Source organism: Heteronotia binoei, chromosome 5, assembly GCF_032191835.1.
Source record: "Heteronotia binoei isolate CCM8104 ecotype False Entrance Well chromosome 5, APGP_CSIRO_Hbin_v1, whole genome shotgun sequence".
NCBI lineage: Eukaryota > Metazoa > Chordata > Lepidosauria > Squamata > Gekkonidae > Heteronotia > Heteronotia binoei.
Window position 1 is genome coordinate 53,706,723 of NC_083227.1, and position 22,546 is coordinate 53,729,268.

Sequence of the window (22,546 nt, forward strand, 5' to 3'; positions counted from 1 at the left end):
TTCCCCTGGTGGAGATTGGAGTCAATGGTCCACCATTGCAGGCTTTCTCGGACCTCTAACGACACTGGAATCATGTGGTTACGCTTTTCCATTATCTGCTGCTGAAAAGGTCATAACAGATGTTGAAGCGGTTTGGTGTGAAATCGTCCCCATTGGAGAGCGCCGAGGTTGGAAATGAGAACCCCCATCAACTTTGCCAAGGTCAGTAGTGGAGATGAGTCTGTTTGGATGACTGTCTGTACCAAGTTCTTGGTCTTCTGAACCTTTTCCTCTGGGAGATAGAGGGTATTTGCCCAAGTGTCTATTATCATGCCCAGGTGTTCCAACCATTGAGTTGGCTGTATGTGTCTTTTCTTCAGATTGAGCAGGAAGCTGTGCCTCTGGAGACAATCCGTCAGTTGTATATCTTGCAGGCACTTCTCCCTTGTGGGGGAATGAATCAGGGGATCGTCCAGATACGGATGCACGTATGTCCCCTGCTGGCAAAGGAGAGACACTACATTTACGAGAATCTTCGTGAATACCCTCGGGGCTGTGGCCAGCCCAAAGGCAGGGCTCTGAATTGGAAACGGTTTCCATTGACACAGAACCGGAGGAATTTGCAAAGGAGAGGGAAGATGGGAATGTGAAGGTAGGCCTCGGTGAGGTCCAGAGATGCTAGGAATTCTCCTGTTTGAAGGGCCTTCATAATAGTCTTGATTGACAGAAGTGGCGTATGCTGATGAACCTGTTCAGGAACTTCAGGTCCAGAATGGCCCGCCAGTCCCCGTTCTTTTTGGGGACCGTGAAGAAGATGGAATAGAGTCCTTGGCCTCTCTGATTCTGTGGAACCGGTTCTATAGTCACAATGTCCAGTAGGTGGTTTGTGGCATGACAGGTAATGTTCCTCCTGGTTGGGTCTGCACGTAGAGGTGAAATCAGAAAGCAGTGGGGGGGGGTCGGTCTTTTGAATTCTATGGCATAGCCTTTTGAAATAATTTCTAACATCCAGGAATCGACTTTGGACTCCACCCATATTGACTGAAAGTGTAGTAGTTGGGCCCCTACTGGAAGGCTGTCCCAGTCATGCCTTAGTAGACTTGGCGTCTCTATTGTTGTCCATCCTGTATGACTGTTGCTTTTGGAATCTGGAGTTGGCAAAGGACTTTAAAAAGGACTGCCTTGGATGCCTCCAAGATGGCTTTCTCAAGTCTTGTCTTGGTCTAGACAATGATGAAGAACGAAAGGATTGTGTGCCGAAGCTCCATCTATCCGAACGGCAGATGTTTTTAGGCATGGCTTTCTTCTTATCCCTGGTTTCCACCAGGAACTTTTCCAGCATGTCTCCAAAAAGCTTTTCACCCTGGAATGGATAGGAAACTACTATGTTCTTAGAATGTAGGTCTGCTGGCCATGCCCAAAGCCAGATGCCCCTCCTAGCCATCATCGCTGCTGCCAGTGCCCTGGAGCAAAAGATTAGAGTGTCCAGAGATGCATCTGCAGAGAATTCAGCTGCTCTGAGGAGCCTGTTGGTTCCTTCAAGCACTTTCTTGCTGGCCTCCGGTAGCAACTGGGTGAGGCGCCTGATCCGCACTATGGCTGCTCTGGCTACTATGGAGTTGGCGGCCGAGGCTTTTATTACCATGGCCGTGGCCTCATGGTTTCGTTTCAGGGCAAGATCTATCTTCTTGTCCCAGTTGTCACACAATGGTCCATGCCCATCCTCTGCCAACAAACCCTACGACTGCAGGGCCGCCACTGGACCATCTATCAGGGGGACCAGCAACATTTCGTTAGCAAATAAGGTAAAGAGTATAGTTTTTTGACAAAGTTGGGGAACTGCCTGTTGGCGTTAGGCTTTGGCCATTCCATCTTTAACTGTCTCTCAAAGAACTCAGGGAATGGGAAAACCTTGTCAGATGACCGGTAGCGAGGGAAAAACTCCGAGCTGTCCCTAGGTTTGTTCTTAGGATTAGTCAGGGAGCTAGAGGTTTCCTTTTCCTCTGGTGACTCATAAAGGTCCAGGGCTGCCAGCAATTTGGACAACAGGGATTGATATTCCTCAGATTTAAAGAAACGCGAAGATGGCTCAGGGACACCAACTTCTTCTATTTCTTCAGCAGAAATAAATTCACCCTCCTCCCTCCCAACGTCTGGAATTGGGGACTGCTACCTGTCAGGGGGATCTTCGCTATCTTCCCTGGTACTGGGGATCTGCTTCTTTGCTGCGTTTGCCAGCCAAGAGGCACCCCTAGATCTTTTTGGGGAGAGAGATCTGGAGGAGGCTCTGGACATAGAAGCCTGGGAATCCTATGTGCCAGTCTGGCAAACGCTGAATACTGCAGATGTCACTGCCTGCTTAATGGAATCCATAAAAGTAGAGAAAAAATCGCCCCTAAAAGGGGGTACATTACCCGGCCCATATGGGTCATAACCATCGCTGGGGATCCTGGTCTCCTGATTGGAGGTTGGCAGCCACGTTGTCAGGCGGGCCCAGGAAGCCGTACTGCCGGCCACCACCGGTTCCCGCCAAAATCAGGCCTCCAAGATGGCTGCCATTCCCGGGCAAGGAATGGGGGGTAAGTCCTTTGCGGCTGGTGAGGACCAGCGCCGCTTTCTCAAGCGCTTTTGTGGGTTGTCCATAGAGGACGCATTGCCGGGGTGTGTGGCAAGCCAGAACGTCATGCCGGCTGCGGAAGGTCTTCCTCCCCCGGCCCTGGACTGGTCGCCGGAGTATGGGTCGTCCTCGAGGAAGTCATCCCTTCGATGGCTGGTCATGACGTTCTCTTCTCACCGCGGCTATTTCCAAAGCTCTAAAGCCGCCACGATGAAACAATCCCCCACAAGGGAAGGGAGGGGGGGGGGAAGCAAAAGGTTCCAGCAAAGAAGAGGAGGTTAAAGGAAAAGAGGCAGGTTTTTGTTGTTGTTGTTAGTTGGAAGGAAATAAAGAATATAGAGAAAAGGAAGAGGAGAGTTGTAATTTTAAAATAGACCACAAGATAAGCTGAAGGATAGGAACCTATCCTAAAAAGCTGCTCTCCGTCGAGGCAGGAAAGAAACTGAGGAAGAGGTGTTCCCAATCCACAGGAAGAGGAAGAGCTTAGAAAATTTCTGCCTCCCTGATTGGATGGTGGGAAACACCCAAGATGCCCTCCTCCTCTGAGGGAGAACAGACTCCTTCACTATATGGAATCCCACTGAAGTGGCCTCTTAAAACTGCAAACAGTAGAATATCCAGGCATGCCTCAGTGAAAGCCTTTGTGGAGTTATAATTCATTACATTAGAAAGATTCCTCTGAAGAGTCAGGGGAGAAGGAACCACCTGTAAAGGGTGGTACTTCCAAGGTACTTACTAGTCCAACATCAGTTTCAGCACTCTAGGCTAACAATCTTGGGCCAACAGTCTTTGGTTTACAAAAAGGTCGGCTGCATGGAAGCCAAAGTGTTCTCTGGAGAATCTAAGGCTAGCCAGTAATTCAAAACCGTGCCACGAGTTAGCCTTCATCTCTGTACCGCTATGTTACCTGTGTGTTTTTGGTTCTATGGTTACACATACAATATTCCAACCTCCTCTGCTCTATGAAAGGTAGTACTGCCCTGGTATCAATCATCCAGAACCTCTGAAAAAATGAAAACTGCGATGCTAATTACCAATAAAAATACAGGCAGGTTTAAAGGCTCACAATATTTATCTCCGTTCTATCCCTGTTCATTCAAAGGCACATACACCTTATATGAAAATGGGTTCCACTGATGGCTCCATGCACAACATCCAAGCATTCATCTAAACTACAAGTGAGAATTCTACATGTGTAAAAAGAGAGTTGCACGTACATGGGGCCTGTATGTGCAACTGAGACCCAGCTTTTTGCAACATTCTGGATACAAGGAAGAGCTTGCACACATAACCTTTCAGGGGTTTCCTACAGCTAGCGAGAGCTGCAACAAGGGCAAGGCAAATGAGGCAGTTGCCTTGGGCACACAATGCAGAGGGGTGCAAAAACTGTATATGACGACTAAAATAAACATTATGTTATCATTACTCTTATTTACATATTTACCTTTTTACCAAAATAACTACTTTGAAAGTACAATGCATGCAATTTTATACTCTTGTCTCAGGCACAAAATTAGCTAGTTATGGCTCTACAGGCAGATCACCCGTTGTGTCATTTACATGGCCCCTGAGGACTTAGGAAAAGATTGTGGGAGAGAACGCTATCACGAGGCTGTAAGAATTAGGAAGGCTCAATCAACTGACCTGCATCTCTCCCCATGGGAAGGAAACAGGAAAGTATAGGGGGAGGGTTTGAAGGAAATTTAATATATTAACAGGAAGTTTTTATATATGTTTTAGTACCTCCGGGGGGACGTTATTCCCAGAAAACAGCTTTTGTTTAAGAAAATGTTGCTGACTCTCCCCTTTACATGCATAAGACTGTTAGCAGACCAGACGCAGATGTTGTGGGTGGAGACAGAAGGTGCCACGGCATTGCTGTGCATGTGCATCAGAATGTCTCTAATGCCCTCAAACAGTGTTCAGTAAGGTGATTATTTCATCTTGTTCTTCCAATAGGTCACCATCAGCCGTGCCAGCATCTCTTTAATCTCTCTTCTTCTAGAGAACCAATTCATCTACACAATAGTAACAGTTTATGAGCCAACAAAAAAGGGTGCCCTGACTTTCTCTTTTTTGCAAAGCGGGGGGGGGGGGAGAAAGGCCTTGTACCTTTGTGAAATTCACCGTTATCGATAATTAGTACTTATCTGAAGTCATCTAAAGGAGGAGGACAATGCTGAAGGACACTTAGTTCCAGCTGGCAGGAACTGGCCAGTATTTGGAGGGTGCAGAAAGATAATGGAGCACAAATGTCATTAAAAAAAAATCTGAGAAATATTTACCTTGACATCTCTTAAGCAGTTCGGGGAGTCAAAAAGATGAATGAGAACTGCTCCCAATGTAAGGTTATGCTAAGGGGTACTTCAGACATTCAAGTTCATCTGTGTTCTTGGTGCTGGGGGGGAGGGCAGCAGCAGTGGGAAGGCTTCTCAAATCTGGCCCTGCTGGTGGACTTCCTGATGAAATCTGGGTTTTGAACACTATGTGACACAGGGTGTTGGACTGGATGGTCACTGATCCAACATGGCTTCTCTTATGTTCTTATCACAACAGTATTGCTCTGTGGAGGCTCCAGCAACACTCAGAATTCAAATGAGCTTCAGGGATGGAAGTTTGGTGGGCAGTTCTCTCCTCCTGCTACCCAAACAAAAGAGGCCTTTGTCCTCAAGTTTCCCTTCAGCAAGATTTTATAGTGGATAGGAGCTACCTTCCTCTGGAGCATGAAGTCACATGCAATTCTGCATTTAGCACTTGCCTCCCTTCTGTGTGGGGCTCCTCACAGCAGCTCTTTTTCCTGGGTTCTGCACTGGCATCCATGGAGCAGGGCTGCATGTTCCCTGCCCCACACAAACTTGAGAGCTGAGAAAGAGACGGGGACAAAAGGCTAATCTTCTGGTTTTTCATTCCTTCTGCAGCATTTGTTCTGCAGCGTTTGTTTTTGCTGCTATTTTGACTCCTATACAATGGATTATATGGTTTAATTGGGCGGGGAAGAGGAAGAGAGAAGGAAAGCTTAAGACGGAAGCTTGACTCATATAGAAAAGTCCAGGCTCAGTCACTGGCATTTTCATCACAACTAGCATGGGTGGGAAGGGGCACAACCCATCAAGGAAAACAGCACTAGGCAGATGGCCAGTTGGTATAACTAATGGCAACTATATATATCTTGCGTTGGAAGCGAGCTGGCAGACATCTGAACCCCACCTTTTGTAGTTTATCATATTAAAAAACTCACAAATTAAAAATGCTTTACATGCCTAGCTTTGAATCCTGCTGCAGTATTTTAAAATTCTTCTACTGTACAGGTTGGGGAGAAAGGGAGAGGGAAGAAAGAGAGTCCCCATGGCAGCTTCAAGACCAACAATGTCTTATTACAGCTATAAGCTTTTGTGTGCACCACACTTCTTCTTTGGAGGTAGACAGGGTGGGTGGGGTGGGTGGATGGATGGATGGATTCTTCTGACAAGCTCAATGTACACCAAGGAAATTATTTTGACTTATTCTGAAAAGTTATTTGGAAAAAAAGATTGGATTTCTCTGTTCCTATCTGGATTTCTTTTCTTTCAAAGACCCTGATTAGGAATTAGAAAACTTGGATTGATCCCTGTATTTTGGAGAGTGGAGTGAATTCAGATGCCAAATGGGTAGTAGCACACACTGGTAGCAAGACAGGAAAACTAGCTCTGAATTTAATCCTGAAGGATGCATTGTCTTGAGCTTCATTATCAATTGCAATGCAGCAGTCTCTCTTTCTAGCTCCCTTTGAAATTTCTTTGTAAGAGTACTGCTACTCTGAGGTCAGCAACTGAATGTTGTAGTTTCTAATGACAGATCTTCTAGAGAGAGAGAAGGAATTTCCCTACCCAATCTGAGAAGAAGACGAGAATATTGGATTTGTATCCTGACCTCCACTCTGAATCTCAGTGTCTCAGAGCGGCTCACAATCTCCTTTATGTCCCACCACCACCAACAAACACCCTGCGAGGTAGGTGGGGCTGAGAGAGCTCTCACAGAAGCTGCCCTTTCAAGGAGAACCTCTGCGAGAGCTATGGCTAACCCAAGGTCATTCCAGCAGCTGCAAGTGGAGGAGTGGGGAATCAAACCCGGTTCTCCCAGATAAAAGTCTGTACACTTAACCACTTAACCAAACTGGCACTAAACAGGGTGATAGATCTAAAGAGTGCAGAGATCGCTGGTCTGTTAGTTAGAAATGGCCTTTATATATCTTAAGAGTCACCTAAAAACTCAAGACAAGTACTGGTGTTTCAAGAGAAGGAGACTGGGTACTATAAAGACTGTACCAGCCTTCTGGAAACCAAAAGAGCCAGGGAATACTCAAAGAAAGTGTACTGGAGTGTTTTGGAGGAAAACACTGGAATAAAAGCCTCTCAACATAAAAGATTTAAGTAACTGTGGATAGCTTAAGAAATTCTCATTAGTCTGAAGGAAAGGAAAGGTCCCCTGTGCAAGCACCAGTCGTTTCCGACTCTGGGGTGATGTTGCTTTCACAATGTTTTCATGGCAGACTTTTTAATGGGGTGGTTTGCCATTGCCTTCCCCAGTCTTTTACACTTTCCCCACAGCAAGCTCATTTTACCTACCTCGGAAGGATGGAAGGCTGAGTCAACCTTGGGCCGGCTACCTGAATCCAGCTTCCGCTGGAACCGAACTCAGGTCGTGAGCAGAGAGTTCAGACCACAGTACTGCAGTTCTGCTGCTTTACCATTCTGCACCATGGGGCCGCTGAAATGTAATTATGAAACATTCGCCTGAAACATCAGGACTAAAATCTGTGCAGGTACTGGTTTTACCTCAGAGTTCTCTATATTGAGTTACTCAGAAATTTTAACCCCTGATTACATCTGATCTTCACTTACAAGATGAATGACAGCCCACAGAGTCAGGATATATGCATATACATTTTAACCTCATATAGAGTATTTACTCTTTTATCCACACACCAGAAGTCTCAGATTCATTTTCTCTTGTCCATTTGCTTAGACCATTCTGTCCATTGGCATTCAAGGCATTCCACTGATTTGTAAATCTGTTCTTACGCAGAAGCACACAGCTTGGCAATCCCCACTCCCTTTTAAAAAGGAAAACACAGGCACTTATTTCAGTGACAACCCAATGTTGCTTAACAAGTATGACAGATTCCTGAGGGAAGGGGGAACACAAAGGGAGAGAATTAGTTTATTCCAGGTTACTGACAATGGCAATTTGAATCATTTCTTCAGGACAAGTGTGGTGAGCCTCCAAGTAACTGGATTTTTTAGGGAAACCACACATTACGTTTACAAGGAATATAGCTCCCAGAAATTAGACATCATTCTGCCTACCAGCACAACCTCTGATGACATCAAGTGTTGAAACATCTTTCAGGCTGAAAGATGGTAACGTAGAAGAGTGTAAGAAAACTTGGTATCCGATGGGCTAAACAATTGGGATTTGAATGGATAGAATAACATTATTTGTATTAGTTTCAGTAAATTCGCTCCATTAGATGATGTATACAGGCTTAATAATGCTTTTTTTCTTTTGTTGTTTGTTTGTTTTCTTTGTTTTTGTTGTTGTTGTTAATAAAATTCTTAAACTTTAAAAAAAACATTTTAAAAAGTGTTGAAACATCTGCCCATCTCTCAAGAAATGCATTCAAGTCTCATGCTTTTGACAGGACATTTCCTATGGCTTTCTTTTTTCATTTGTATACTTGGGAGGAAATGAATACCATGGGTTCCCTTCCCTGAGCATTAGTTTGGAAAAGAGATTACTCCTCAAGGGTATACACATTAAAATCACCTTGACATCTGACAAACATATTTTGCAAGTGTTTGGATCCATTCAAAAAGCCTGTGAAGCTCTTGTGCCAAGGAAACACTGGAACTAGCTAAACTCAAGGATCCACAGTTGCAAGCAGTACTTCTCAAACCATTTCACCTGTTGTTCAGGACATTTAGCCTTGACACATGCACCATGGATACTTCACCTTTCTCCCCAATAGGGAGACTCAATGGTAACCCAAAGCAGCTTATAACATTCTCCCCATCTCCATTTTATCCTCACAATAACCCTGTGAAGGGGTGTTAGATTGAGAGAGAATGACTGGCCAAAGGTGACCCAGAAAGCTTCCATGAAAGAGTGGGGATTTGAAACTGGGTCTCTCCAATCCTAGTCCAACACTCTAACCACTACATGGCCATCAATCCATTTGTGCACCTGTACATTTAATCACTGGCACAGACTGAACAGTGCTTCTCCACAGAGACAGTCCATCTCATTACAATATGAGAAACCTCAAGTTCAAAATCTTCTCAGTGCCAGAGGTCATGGATGTTCTTGTTCCTGGCTCTTAATGAGTGCATAGTCTTTCCCATCCTGGGACATCAGAAGTCATGTGTGCAGTTAAGTAAATCACACTACAGATAGAGCATTATTGGAGGGTGTGTGCTTATTCTGCAGATTTAACCAAGACCACTAACAAAGACATCCTGACCTCAGTAGCCCAGGCTAGCCCAATCTCCTCAGATCATAGAAGCCAAGAAGGGACTGGCTAGTATTTGGATGGGAGACCTCCAAGGAATACCAGGGTCCTGATGGGGAGGCAGGTAACAGCAAATCACCTCAGCTGTGACTTGACAGCACTTTTCACCACCATGAACAAAGCCAGCTCTAAACATTTCCAGAGAAGCCAGATGGTTTCAGTATCACAGCAATACTATATCCTGTGTAGAAGTTTCTGATTGGACAGAATTGGCTAAGTGACAGCACAGAAACAAAGATGGGAGGAAACACTCGTGCCTTCTCTGTAAGAACTGTCAAGCCAAGGTTATGATTGATTCCACAGAATGGGACATGCACTAACAACCTCTTGCAAGAATTTCACATGGGTATCTCCTTGGGCCCTGTGAGAAATGTATGCCCCTCAGCACCTCTACAGGTATAAAATGATTTCTATCAGCTGCAGGCAGACTGCAGGCCCATAAAGTCAATGCAAATACACTCACTAAAAGCTACACCACCACTGTAACACCTTCAGAGGCAAATCTTAATCTTGCTCATAGCAGAATGCTGTCTGTGCCAAGGGACCAACTACAATGGCTAGGGCAGGGGTTACCAAACTGAGGCTCAGGAGCCACACATATCGTGCAGCTCCTGGAGGCAGAGTAAGCAGAAGGGCACAAATGGCTGAAACATACAGATCCGGAATACCAACCAAACATTATGCAGTCCCAGCAAAGCATCACATCCAAAGTAATCGCTATGCCTGTAGTAATACCCTAAGGATCTTTACTCAAGAATTCCACTAAGTTCAGTGGGCTTTCTCCCTGATAAGTGCCCTAAGGACTGCAACCTCAGATGATGAGCATCTTATTAGAGAAGGGTCAGCAGAACAGTGAGGGGGAAGCCACCCTTCTATGCAATATAAGGCAAAGATTTGCTACAGTGAGTCAGTATTAGAATTACTAAAGCCTCCCCTGCGTACACTTGGGACAACATAAAGGCAGTTTGCCTGGCAGCATTTACTCATGTTCATAGCGAAAGCAAGCAAAAGCAAACAGCAGAACTGCAAGAGCCTAGGGCAAGTCTGAAGGTGGAATATGGAGAACGGCTTCCTGGTAGCTGATTAAGTACTGTCTGGGTTAGCATTCAGAAAGACAGCTACATTAACAACACCCCCCCCCCCACACACACACACACACTCCTGCATTAATCCCAATCCAACCCTATGCAAGGGACATGGAAAAGGACTTAAGCACAGAATGATGCTTAAGCCCTGAACCAACATCTGATATGGAATCAGCCCCTGATGAGTTGTTAATTCCCCACTCCTAGCCCCATTTCACACTGAAGAAAAGGAAAAGCGCTTCCAAATACAAGCCTTTTCTTCACTACCAAATCTCTATATTCCAATCCCTAAAGACGTAGGGGAAGAGAGGGAGTTACGGTATACCTAGATCTCATCAGATCTAAGGAAGCTAATCAGAGTCAGTGGATGGGAGACCATTGAGAAATACTCTGCAGAGGAATGCAATGGCAACCACCTCTCCTTCTCGCTTGCCTTGACAGCCCTTCACTGGAGTCACCGCAAGTAGAGATGGGCACAAACAGGGGAAACATGGTTCAGTTTGTGGATCATGGCATGCCTGCTTCGCAAACCACAGGCTGCCACAAAAATTTTGGTACAGAAGAATTGCCCCATGATGTTCTAGAGCAGGGGTCCCCAGTCCCTGGGCCGTGGACCGGTACCAGTCTGTGGCCTGTTAGCAACCAGGCCGCGAGTGTTATAATTATTTCATTACAATGTAGTAATAATAAGAAGAAGACATTGAATTTATATCCTGCCATCCACTCCGAATCTCAGAGTGGCTCACGATCTCCTTTATCTTCCTTCCCCATAACAGACACCCTGTGAGTGGGTGGGGCTGAGAGAGCTCTTACAGCAGTTGCTCTTTCAAGGACAACTCTGTGAGAGCTATGGCTGACCCAAGGCCATTCCAGCAGTTGCATGTGGAGGAGTGGGTAATCAAACCCAGTTCTCCCAGATAAGAGTCTGCACACTTAACCACCATACCAAAATAAAGTGTCATCTCGAAACCTTCACCCCACCCCCCACCCCATGGTCTGTGGAAAAATTGTTTTTCACAAAACAGGTCCCTGGTGCCAAAAAGGTTGGGGAATGCTATTCTAGAGACACCAAACTCATAGGGGAACTCCACCTTACTCTCCTCTTCTTGCCTTTCACATTTGGAGGGGACTGGATTTACAAGGACCAAGTTACAGCACCCAAAAGGAGGTGCCCCCTCCTCATTGTTTCCAACATTATCAAAGTGCCCAAGGATCTCTGCAGTAGAAAATGAAAGGGGGAGCATTTTTGCAAACCCAACAGAACCAGTGCAATGCACCACCCAGCAGAACCAGTGCCACTGTGGCACTGAAAGCCCAGCAGAACTAAGCCAAGAAAGTGCTTTCAGAGGACATGTCAGGCACAGGTTCAAAAGTGCATAGAATGGACCCCCAGCAAGCTTCACATACCAAAAGCATAGAGAACCTCACCTTGCCACCCGCTCCTCTACAATCTCTCCAAGTTGGGGTTGGATTACATTTCTGAGATCCCACTAACAGACCACCCAAAAAGGTTTCCCCAGTGATCCCTCTGGAAAAGACAGCTGCATTTACAGGAGTCTATAGAATGGCTCAGGAACAAGACAGTGACACCAAAGTCACAGGGAAACTTCACCTGAGCAGACCTTCTCAGTCAGACACTGGAATCAAGGCAAACATCACCCCCTATACCCTGCCCCCATACCCAATATAGCCCCTGCCCAGTCTCCAAAAGCAGATCCGGAACAACAGAAAGGCAGCTTTGCCAAGACATCCAACAGAGGCATCCTAAAGTAACTACAACTACATCCTAAAGAGACTCCAGCTCCACAGACAAGCAAGGGAAGCATGACCACAATTCTCACAGCCTCGCCCCCCCACCCCCACCCCCAGCCTGAAACACAGCAGTTAATGCTTATACTGCGCAGAGGAAAGGAAACACCTATCAAGCCAGTTGGGCCAGGCAGATTGGGAATTACAGAAAGGCAGACATGGCAAGACTTCCTACAGGGGCTCCCCATGATAGCTCGGCAGGCACCCCTATCCTACCAGACAAGCAAGGGAAGCCTGCCCACAACTCTCACAGCACCTGCCCCCTCCTGGGCTAAAACACACTGCAGCAAATTCTTCTACCATACAGAAGAAAGGAAAAAGCTGCTGGGCTGGGTGAGCCACGCAGAATTCTCCAAAGACAGATTTGGAAGGGTAGGATGGCAGAAATAACAAGACTTCCAATGGGGGCTCTTTGAAGTAACCACACAACAGCTTGGTGGGCACCCCAGCTCCACGAGAAGAGTAGAAATCAGAGTTTTCCATTTTAAGAGATTACTGATGCAAACTATCTTACATAGTCAAAAAAGGACTGTTTATAGTTTCTTGTCCAACAAAGTGTTTATGGATTGAAGTGGCGACATCCATTATATACTGGAATAATAAAAAGGTAAAGGTGGTCCCCTGTGCAAGCACCAGTCGTTTTCGACTCTGGGGTGATGTTGCTTTCACAACGTTTTCACAGCAGACTTTTTACGAGGTGATTTGCCATTGCCTTCCCCAGTCATCTATACTTTCCCCCCAGCAAGCTGGGTACTCATTTTACCGACCTCGGAAGGATGGAAGGCTGAGTCAACCTGGAGCCAGCTACCTGAACCAGCTTCCACTGGGACTGAACTCAGGTTGTTAGCAGAGGGCTCCGACTGCAGTACTGCAGCTTTACCACTCTGCACTGGGACTATTTCAAGTATTTTCCTAAATAATAGAAGTTCTTCCATATTGGATATTAAGACTGCCTCCTCGGCAATAAGTTGGGGACAGATTACAGATCTAGGGTCCCAAAAGGCTTCCCACATTTATAACCTCCTGAGGATGAACACCTCTGTGAGGGTCAAAGTGGGAGCAAAGGATGTTCATTGTAGGAGAGGGAAAGCCCTCCCCTCCCTGCATACCACAGGCCCCTGTCTCCGGGCACCAAACTGATCCTGCCAGCCTGCTGGAGCCCAGCCCTAGCAAGGCATCAACCAGGGGTCTCAGAGCCTCCTTTCCCTGACCTATTCCTGGGGCTCTCTGCAGAGGCAAAAGAGTTGTTAGCACTGCCCAGAGACACCAGCAGTTGTTAACACTCTTTGGACAGGAGGACTGTGACAGCAGTGATTCAGAGGGGGGGGAGGAGCATCCTTCCACACCACAATTCCCTATTGCTGCTCCAGCCTCAAGTACACCCCTCTGTGGTCCCTCCCAGCCCAGCGCCAGAAGGCAGCTGTGCCTCCTACCTTTTCCAATCCTGAGGGCACAGTCTGGAAATATTTCTGCACTCTCCCCAGTGACTCCTGTGTGGCAGAGTGCCAGGTACACCATGCCCACACTCAGAGGGGCACAAACTTGTTCTCCTCTGTAGGAACCTGCACCCAACTCTGTTGCCACCAGAAGAAAGAGTGGTAGTAACCAGACGGAAAGAGAGGTCCATGCCCTCGTGGCAGGGAGTAGTGAAGGGGGAATAGAAGGCCCCTTCAAGAAAGGCTTGCCACACTTGGGCTGCCATGGATTGATCCAAGAGATCAAAAGGGCTATGTGGAGAGCCCAGGAAGCAGTCATTCGCCTTGTCAAATGACAAGAGCCAGTTGTCAAATGACGAGAGTTAGTTTGGTGTAGTGGTTAAGTGTGTGGACTCTTATCTGGGAGTTCCGGATTTGATTCCCCACTCCTCCACTTGCACCTGCTGGAATGGCCTTGGGTTAGCCATAGCTATCACAGGGGTTGTCCTTGAAAGGGCAGCTGCTGTGAGAGCCCTCTCAGCCCCACCCACCTCACAGGGTGTCTGTTGTGGAGGGAGAAGATATAGGAGATTGTAAGGCGCTCTGAGTCTCTGATTCAGGGAGAAGGGCGGGGTATAAATCTGCAGTCTTCTTCTTGTCACTGGCAAGATGATTGCTGTGGATGACCAACCCTGTTTTCTAAAGGACGTAGCAATTCACTGGCTGCAGTGCTGATGGTCAAGGCTCAGCACTCCAGAACACAAGGCAGAACAATGCACTGCTCTCTGAAGCAGTCAGTCAGCAGGACTGTTGGGGCACACCCCAGGAGGGGACAGTCCCGCCACTGGGCTACAAAGTGGTTCTGCTCCATGTGCAGGGATGGATGAAGACCACAGGGCGCAAAACATCACCGCCATGTGATACAGAGAAACCTGAAGGAGTGGGTGGGGGATACCAGCATCGTCCATGGCTACATGGTTACAGATGCCAGCACCAACATACTGGCAAAGGTGAAGTGGGTGTACCTCAAGGACATCGTTTGCCTGGTGCACATGCTTCTGTGGATGGTGAAGGATGTTCTGGGGCTGGAGACCACTGTCAAGGCCACATGAGACGCCGCCCCCCTCAAAATGAACCCTTTGCTCGAGACCTGCCGGTGCAGCATCAAGTCTGCCCATCTGCTGCGCAAGAGGGAGGGGAATGAGGAATTCCACCTATGCCGTGATTGCACATTTGATGGGAGCAGAAGAATGCAGCACAGGATGTCATCTCCTCCAGGACCATCCTGCATGGGGAAGAGGCACTCAGCATCCACTCCAGTGACTGGCTGACCCTCTCCCAAATGGTGCATGTCCTCAAGCCCGTCCAGGACACCACTGATGTGCTGCGCACTCATAAGGCCAGTCTGGGGAAAGTCCTCCCCTTGATTTCAGGGCTGGAGCCAGCTGCTGTCCCACAAGTCAGCGCCTTGGCAGAGAGGACACAAGTCAGTTGCAACCTGACAACACTTACGTATGTAAAGATGTAGGGTGCAGAGGGCCAGTGTTGAGACATAACAGAGTCCTGGTACCTTCCATTTTACATAGAAGTGCTAGATAAAAACATGAGTAGCCACATTGTATCAGTCCACAAGCAGCAGGGAGACAGTGATCAGGAAGAAAATACTAAATACTGTGTATGGCTCTCAATGATTCTGAACTTATATCACAGCTAAGACCTGTTGTCAGTGCACAAAACTAAGCAGGCACTAGCACAGGCCAAACTTCTTTCATACATAAGATTGTCAGTAACAGCAACACCGCAGCAGCACTTCACTTGACCAACAGACTGCTTTCTATACAGCTTGTTTGTTTGTCTTCAGTGTTTACACCCCACTTTTCTCTCCAGCCAGGACACAAAGCAGTTTAAACAAGTAGTTGTCTTTGCCTTCATTTTACCCTATGAGGTAGGTGAAGCTGAGAAAGAGTGACAGGCCCCACGTTGTGTGTCCATGACAGAGTGGGGATTTGAACCCGGGACTCCCAGATTTCAGTATAACCCCTAGACCCACACTGAGGTTTAATTAGTCTTCCACTGCTTTCAATGCATCCAGCTGTAAAGGAACCCAAAGAGGCAAGCAACACTCACAGAGAAGTGCTATTCAGCTGTTCCACTACAGGATCCAGTGCAGTGTGGTACTTATTTAATTCACTGACACCCTGCCTTTCTCCGGAACCCAAAGAAGCGTACATCATTCTCCTCTCCTTCATTTTATCCTCAAAACAACCTTGTGAGGTAGGTTAGGCTGAGACTGTATGACTGGCCCAAGTTCACCCAGCAAGTGACTCACTCAAGGTCACCCATGGGATAAGTGGGAATTCAAACCTGGATGTTCCAGACACTAGTCTGACATTCTTAACCATTATACCATACTGGCTCTCTCACTGGGAACCCACAAGACCAACTTTACTAGGTATGGCAATCCACTAAAAAAAAAAAAAGAGCATGCAGAAATCAGTAACACTGCAACCGCCTGGGTGGGATTTGCTTTCAAGGTTTTGCAACCCACAGCTGGGTCAGGACCCAAAGGCTGAGAAACACTGCACTATGGTAACTGTTAAGCCAAGAGATGTGACACACCCAGCATTTTCCCTGTACCCTCTCTGGGAACGAGCAGACTGGCTTGCCAGATCACTAGAGGTCAGAGAAAAGCTGGCTGTTTCCCTACCAACTGTCTGGACTTCCTTGTGCATGCCCATTGCAGTTAGCATATGAACAGTGCTGGGAGGTGACCAGGCTGGGGGGAGGGGGGGAGAGAGCAATAGTCTCTGCATAGGGCAAAAGTGACCCAGAAGCATCTTGTTGCTAGGGTAGATTGAAAGAAGAAATGTTGGGGATTTCAGCATAACATCAGGGAGGGGGACATTCCTGGCATGGGTGGCGGGGAGGAGGGGAGAAAATAATCCATCCCCCTGCAGAATCCATGCCAGCCTTTTGACACAAAGTAGGGAAGACAGCTGGCAATCACATGCTTACACTTTAAAAAAAAGAAAGAAAAGAAAAGAGACAGTCTAGTCATATTCCAGCAGAGCAACCAAATGTTCCAGTATGAAGCTGCATCGCTGCAGGAGTTGATCTCTCCAGAAATTCCTCTAGGTCCAGTCAAATGAAATATTTGCTTGACTCCCGGTTTGAAGTAGCCACCAGATCCAAGAGCTCACCCTCTGACAAACTGCAGGAGCTCTCTGTGGTCAGGGGCCATGACGCAGCTTTTAAAAAGGACGTTTTAAAAATCCAATGGTCTTGAGGAGTAACGACTTGGAGAAAACGGCACAGGCCATAAAACTGGAAGCCCCAAGGGAGACTGAGGGGGGAGGGAGTGGAGTGAACATCTCAGATTACTCAGGTGAAACACTGGCATACCCAATTACTGCCCTGGCATCAAACAACACAAGATACTCTTGTCATACTTTTCGAGGGACGTTCCATTACTTTTGATGGCTGGAGAAAGAGGAGGGGCGGCAGAAAGGAGACAGAAAAAGTCAGACTGATTTGTGGCTGTGCAAAAGGAATAGTCGTAACAGCTCCCTGAAGGTGACTCTCTGCCCACTGCATCTTTGCAGTGGCATCCTGAAGAGAAGCTGACAAACTTGCTCACTTTGGGTCAGCTGACTGAAAACACATAGCTCCGCTCAAAGTCTTTGGGAGAGAGAGGACACAAGTCCTGCATGACTCTGAACACTCTTCTGCCAAGGCACCTTCCCTAGCCAAGTAACTGGAGAGCCCCTCGAACAAATTAAGAGTTTCCTTTCACTGGTGCAGTGTGTGATCTTTAGAAGACTCATAAAACCTACTTAAGGGCATGATAAGCATCTTGAAACAGTCTCGCACAGCGAGTTAGCTGGCAGTTTCTTTCTCACAGACAGAACCACCCGCTCTCTTTCCAAACACAAGGCGGTCCAGGTCACCTCTCCGGAGCAAGACTGCCACAGGAGGAAGCACCCCTCCTGTCCTAACCAGAAGGAAGCTGGCCAAGCCAGAACTCTGTATGGAGAGGGAAATCCCAGCCTCCTGCAGGAAGAGTGCTAGACAGAAATCAGCAAGCTTCCTAGGTAAGGAGAGACACAGAACTCAGCAAGCTTCCTAGGAAAGGAGAGACACAAATGACAAGTAGGACTGTTGAACACACAGGAAGCTGCCTTAAACTGAAACAGATCTCTGGTCCACTGACTCAGATGGGCATCGGCTCTCAGGCCCAGGTTTCTCCCCATCACCCACCACCTGGTCCTCTTAAGTGGAGATACTGGGAATTGAACCTGAGACCTTCTGCATGCCAAGCAGATGCTCTACCACTGAACCACAGTCCCTCCCCATACAGGCCAAAGTGGGAATGGAACTCTCCAGTCAGCTCAGTTTAATTGCTGGATTCACTTCCTTTATGGTTCTCTTGCATTTCAGAAGACCAGGTAGGAACCCACCACTCCACTGGAGACAGTGGTTTTCCATTTGCCCTTTGAAGAAAGAACAATTCCCTCCAGTTTCACAGCATTGCTTTTACAGGCCTTACATTCTGTTTTCAGCCTGGTTTCATACAGACATGCGTCCTACTGCAGTGTTAAAAGTAAAGCCGCAACTAGCCCCATCGACAGATAAGACAAAAATGTTAAAGATTCCAATGCTGTTATTCTTTTGACAAGAATCCTTTGGGGTATAACTAAATCAGAACAGCCTTCGCCAGAACACCTGGATTTGTAGATCCAGAACCCATCAGATTCACGCTTATCTGGACCATGTAAATCAGATTCAAAAAGTATGACCTTCAAGGGCAGATCAAGAACAGCCCATTCTGAAGACAGAGGAGAGCCCGGCCAAACCCTTTCCTGAATCGCTCATACCTCCCAGGCAGGAGGCTGAACCAAGATATCCAGTCTCTGCACATGTGCAGAGCACCCTGCCTAACCAGAGCCAGTCTAACATGAGTGAGCAGGGATCCCAGGTCAAAAAAGCACTTGAGCCTCCAGGCGGCTGGTGAATCACATCCCTCATGTTTACAGGTGAAGAAGCGAAGCAGCGTTAGAACAGTCCCGGGAGTCCCAGGAAGAGGAAGCCTCAATTCCCATCAGCCCGGGGCAGAGTCCTCCTCTCACAGCGCATTGAAGAGAAAGCTTCATAACTTCTATAGCAAAAGCCTAGGAGATCAGCAGTCCGTTGGTTCTCTCCGGCTTTGCTTGTGTCAGAAGGAAGCTGAAGCCACCTTCAGGGCCCACGAACTTCACTGATCAGTACTCCGCAGGCTTCCCCAACATAAGCAGTCCCGGGCGCCCAGACACTGCTGTACAAAGGGCCTCTGAGAGCACCCCGTGAATCTTTCCCTCACCGTTGCGCTACACAAGCTGCGCAGCGCACACAACAGGAATGGGTTAAAACACACACACACACCCCGAGCCGACTCTCTTCGCCGCTTCCCACCTCGAACTGCACGCCAAACTCCTCAAAAGCATCGCCGCCGCCCCGCCGCTTGTTTCAACCAAGCGAGCCGACCGGTCTGGCTTACCTTGTCTGACGGCTTTGAAAGTGACGGGATCCTTGCAGCTCCGGATAACTCCCAGCACGTCGTAGCGGGGCAAGCCCGACACCCGGACCCCCTGCACTTCCAGCAAGAGCTCCCCTTCGCTCAGTTGCCCTTCGCCGCCGCCCGCTTCCCCCTCGGGGACGGCCACCGGTCCGACGTAAGGAAACTCTCCATATTCCGCACCCCCCAGGATGGGGATCCCCAGCTCGCCGTGAGTGCCGCGGCTCACCGCGCACTGGTGCACCTTGGTCGTCCAGTGGTTTTTCTTTTGGATCACTTTCGACATGGCGATCGCAGTTTTTGAAGAAAAGAAACCGGAGTGTGGGGGGAAAAGGCTGCGGTGGAAGACGGAAGAGAGACACAGGTGGCTGCGCAGGCAAAGGAATCAGCCCGCCGGGGGCATAGAGCGAGCCTTCCGCGGGCGCTCCCGACAACTTTCCGGCCGCCCCACTCAAGCCATCATAGAGCAAAGTTTGCCCGGGTCCCGCCTGCAGTCGCCGCTGCCGCCGCCAGCCCCGCTCGCATCTCTCCTGCCCCGAGACCCGCAAACCCCAGCTCTGAGCGCTCGCTGCCGAGAGCCGCCTGGACGTCCTGTCCTGCCCGGCGCGCTTTTAAAGGCTCCCCTTCCTCTCTGGCGTTCTCCCCTTCGCCAGATCCCGCTCCTCTTCTTCCCTCAAGTAATCCTCCACTGTTCCCTGCAGCTCGTCCCGCGCCGCAGCCTCAGATTCCGTCCCACCTGGGAGCAGGCGAGTTCGTCCCTCTGCTCTTTCTCCCAGCCACTTTTCCAGCCCCCCCACCGAGTTTGGTTTCGCCGCGAGCGCGGCTCCTTTAAGCAAATACAAAGCCGCCGCTTGTTTTGTTACACTGCGCTCCCCTCGCTTCCACCCAGCCCCAGAGAAGCGAGAGCGGGCTGCGATAGGAACCGCTGGCGCAGGCGCCCGGCAGACACACCGCCCCCTTTTCCCTTCGCCTCCTCCCCTTGGAGAGAAACTGGAGTCCTCGCTTCTAGGCATGTGCGAGGTCCCCAGGTCCATGTGCGCACAGAAGCGCTGGCGGGGAATGAAGCCGCTGCCCTTAAGGCAGACTGCCCGCAAGCAGCCGCCAGACCAGAAACTGAGCTGGACCAGATGTTTCTTATTTGGATAGGGGGCGTGCCCTTTGTTTTCCCAGCCCAGCCCTGATTCCAGACCAGCACCAGTCCGATACCAAACAAAACTTGTCCTTTTGTTTCCAGGACAGAACACAGCCCTTGAGCTAATGTTTACGTTTCACCTGTACCGACGTTTAATCGGACGATGCAGCATTCTTTCATTAGTCATCACTGAGTGCAGTCGTGTGTTTTACATATCTTCAATTTAGCACTGAAATGTCAGCAGCTAGACTTACTGTGCAGTTTTCTTTTCTCTCTGTGTATAAGAGTGTGCCCAACCGAGACTTCACTTCATGCATCCAGTGAAGTGGACTGAAGACCATAAAAGTTAACGCTACAACAATATCACCTCGTCAGTGACATTTATTTGCTTCATTGCTATCCCACTTTTTTCCCGAAAAGGGACCCAGTCACTTATAGCATTCTCCATTTTATCCTCACAACAACCCTGTGAGGTAGGTTAGACTGAGATGGTGTGACTGGCCCAGGTTACCCCCTGACCCTCCATAGCAGAGCAGGGATTCAAATCTCCTCCCCCCAGATCCATTTCTCTCTCGGCTTGGCTTCGCGAACGAAGATTTAAGAAGGGTGCAATAGTCCACGTTTGCTGCAGGCTCGCTGGTGGCTGACAAGACCAATGTGGGACAGGCAGGTCCGGCCACAGCGGCTGCAGGGAAAAGTCTGATTTAGGGTTGGTCCTGTAGCAGTGCGATTCTTCCTCAATCTCCTTTTGTCCTCAAGACCAGCTATGCGTGTGTTCTCAAAGGAAGAGACAGCCTGGTGGATGGTGTGCCTCCATGCTTTGCGATCTGAGGCTAGGTCAGACCACTGGTGATGGTTGATGTGACAGGTGCTAAGGGATTTCTTCAAGGAGTCCTTGTACCTCTTCTTTGGTGCCCCTCTATTTCGATGGCCGGTGGAGAGTTCGCCATACAGGGCAATCTTGGGAAGGCGGTGGTTTTCCATCCTAGAAATATGCCCTGCCCAGCGCAGCTGCGTCTTCAACAGCAGTGCCTCGATGCTGGTAACCTCTGCCCGCTTGAGGACTTCAGTGTTGGTCACAAAGTCACTCCAGTGGATGTTGAGGATGGTGCGAAGGCAGCGCTGATGAAAGCGCTCAAGGAGTCGCAGGTGATGACGGTATAAAACCCACGATTCGGAGCCATAGATGAGGGTTGTCATCACAACCGCTTTGTAAACATTGATCTTTGTGCCTTTTTTCAGATGCTTGTTGCTCCACACTCTTTTGTGCAGTCGGCCAAATGCACGGTTTGCCTTTGCCAGCCTGTTGTCAATCTCCTTGTCGATCTTGGCATCTGAGGAGATGATGCACCCCAGGTAGCTGAACTGCTGGACTGTCTTCAGAACTGATTCACCCACAGTGATGCAGGGAGGGTGATAATCTTCCTGGGGTGCAGGCTCCATTAACCCAGATCCATTAAGCCTCTGTTAAAGGGACAGGATACTTTTTTTCTCCAGACATCTGGCAACCGTAGGTGAAACTTAACCTGCTAAACACTGACAAAACAAGACTCTTAGTCTTTTTGTTAAATCCATTTGTAATTCAAACTGTGCACAAGACAAGGCAGCCTTCAATAAAATCTCAGCAAAATAACAGTTCGTGAAATCAATGCCAGTTATCCCAGAGCAGGGCATCCGTATTCGGCATAGCCCCTTCCTTTTCTCTTCTTATGGCTATCAGAGCATAATATATTCTCAATAAAAATCAAATATACTGTTTGGCCAGTGAAATATGCTGGAGGAAAGAAAGGCTGCAATTGCTGTAGAATTTTTGAGTTTTTCTGAGAGTTCATTACAGGACTGGGAGAGAAAAACTGATATTTAATACTTTGAATATTACAAAAACATTCTCCTGGATGAAGAGTTGGCAAATTGGAATCTTTGGGAGTGGCTTTTCTCTTTCCATCCCAGAAGCCCCAGGACTGCCATCCAGACACTGAACCTTACTTTTGAGTAAACATCCCGTAGGACTGGGCTGTGAAGGCAGAAAATGGTACAGGAAGGAAACGGAGCTGAGTTCACTGTCATAACCTCTGGTTTTACTCTGAGCTTCTTCTCTTTTTAAATAGCATTTCAGCTGTAATTGGCACAGATTTGCCTGTTCATTATTTATTGATTTATTGTTGAAAGGCTAAGTGGTGGTTAATAAGATTACAAAATGATGCACCCTTGAGACAAGGCTTAACAAATGGGCTCTTTAAAGGAAATTGTGTGGAAGCCACAGATCATGGTGTGCATGTGTGTGTTTTTTTTTTCTTTACTGCTTGTGTTTGGCTAAAAAGAGCTGCATACATGTGCGCACAGGTATCCAAAACTCAAATGAGAAGCAAAGCATCTAAAGATCTGACTGCAATAAGCCAACCTTCTGAAAT

At 48.0% G+C, this 22,546-nt stretch overlaps 1 protein-coding gene across 31 annotated transcripts in view; it reads right to left on the minus strand.

The window, feature by feature from the left end:
- Positions 1-19,935, minus strand: part of MAGI1 (membrane associated guanylate kinase, WW and PDZ domain containing 1) — a 736,174-nt gene extending 716,239 nt beyond the window's left edge. For 13 of the 31 annotated variants that reach the window (XM_060239488.1, XM_060239486.1, XM_060239490.1 and 10 more), the window contains exon 1: positions 18,986-19,935. In XM_060239488.1, the coding sequence (XP_060095471.1) occupies positions 18,986-19,289 (304 nt within the window). In that variant the 5' untranslated portion in view covers positions 19,290-19,935. The remainder of the gene's footprint in view (positions 1-18,985) is intronic. The other 18 variants (XM_060239472.1, XM_060239466.1, XM_060239476.1 and 15 more) reach the window with 4 other exon arrangements.
- Positions 19,936-22,546: the final 2,611 nt, after the last annotated feature.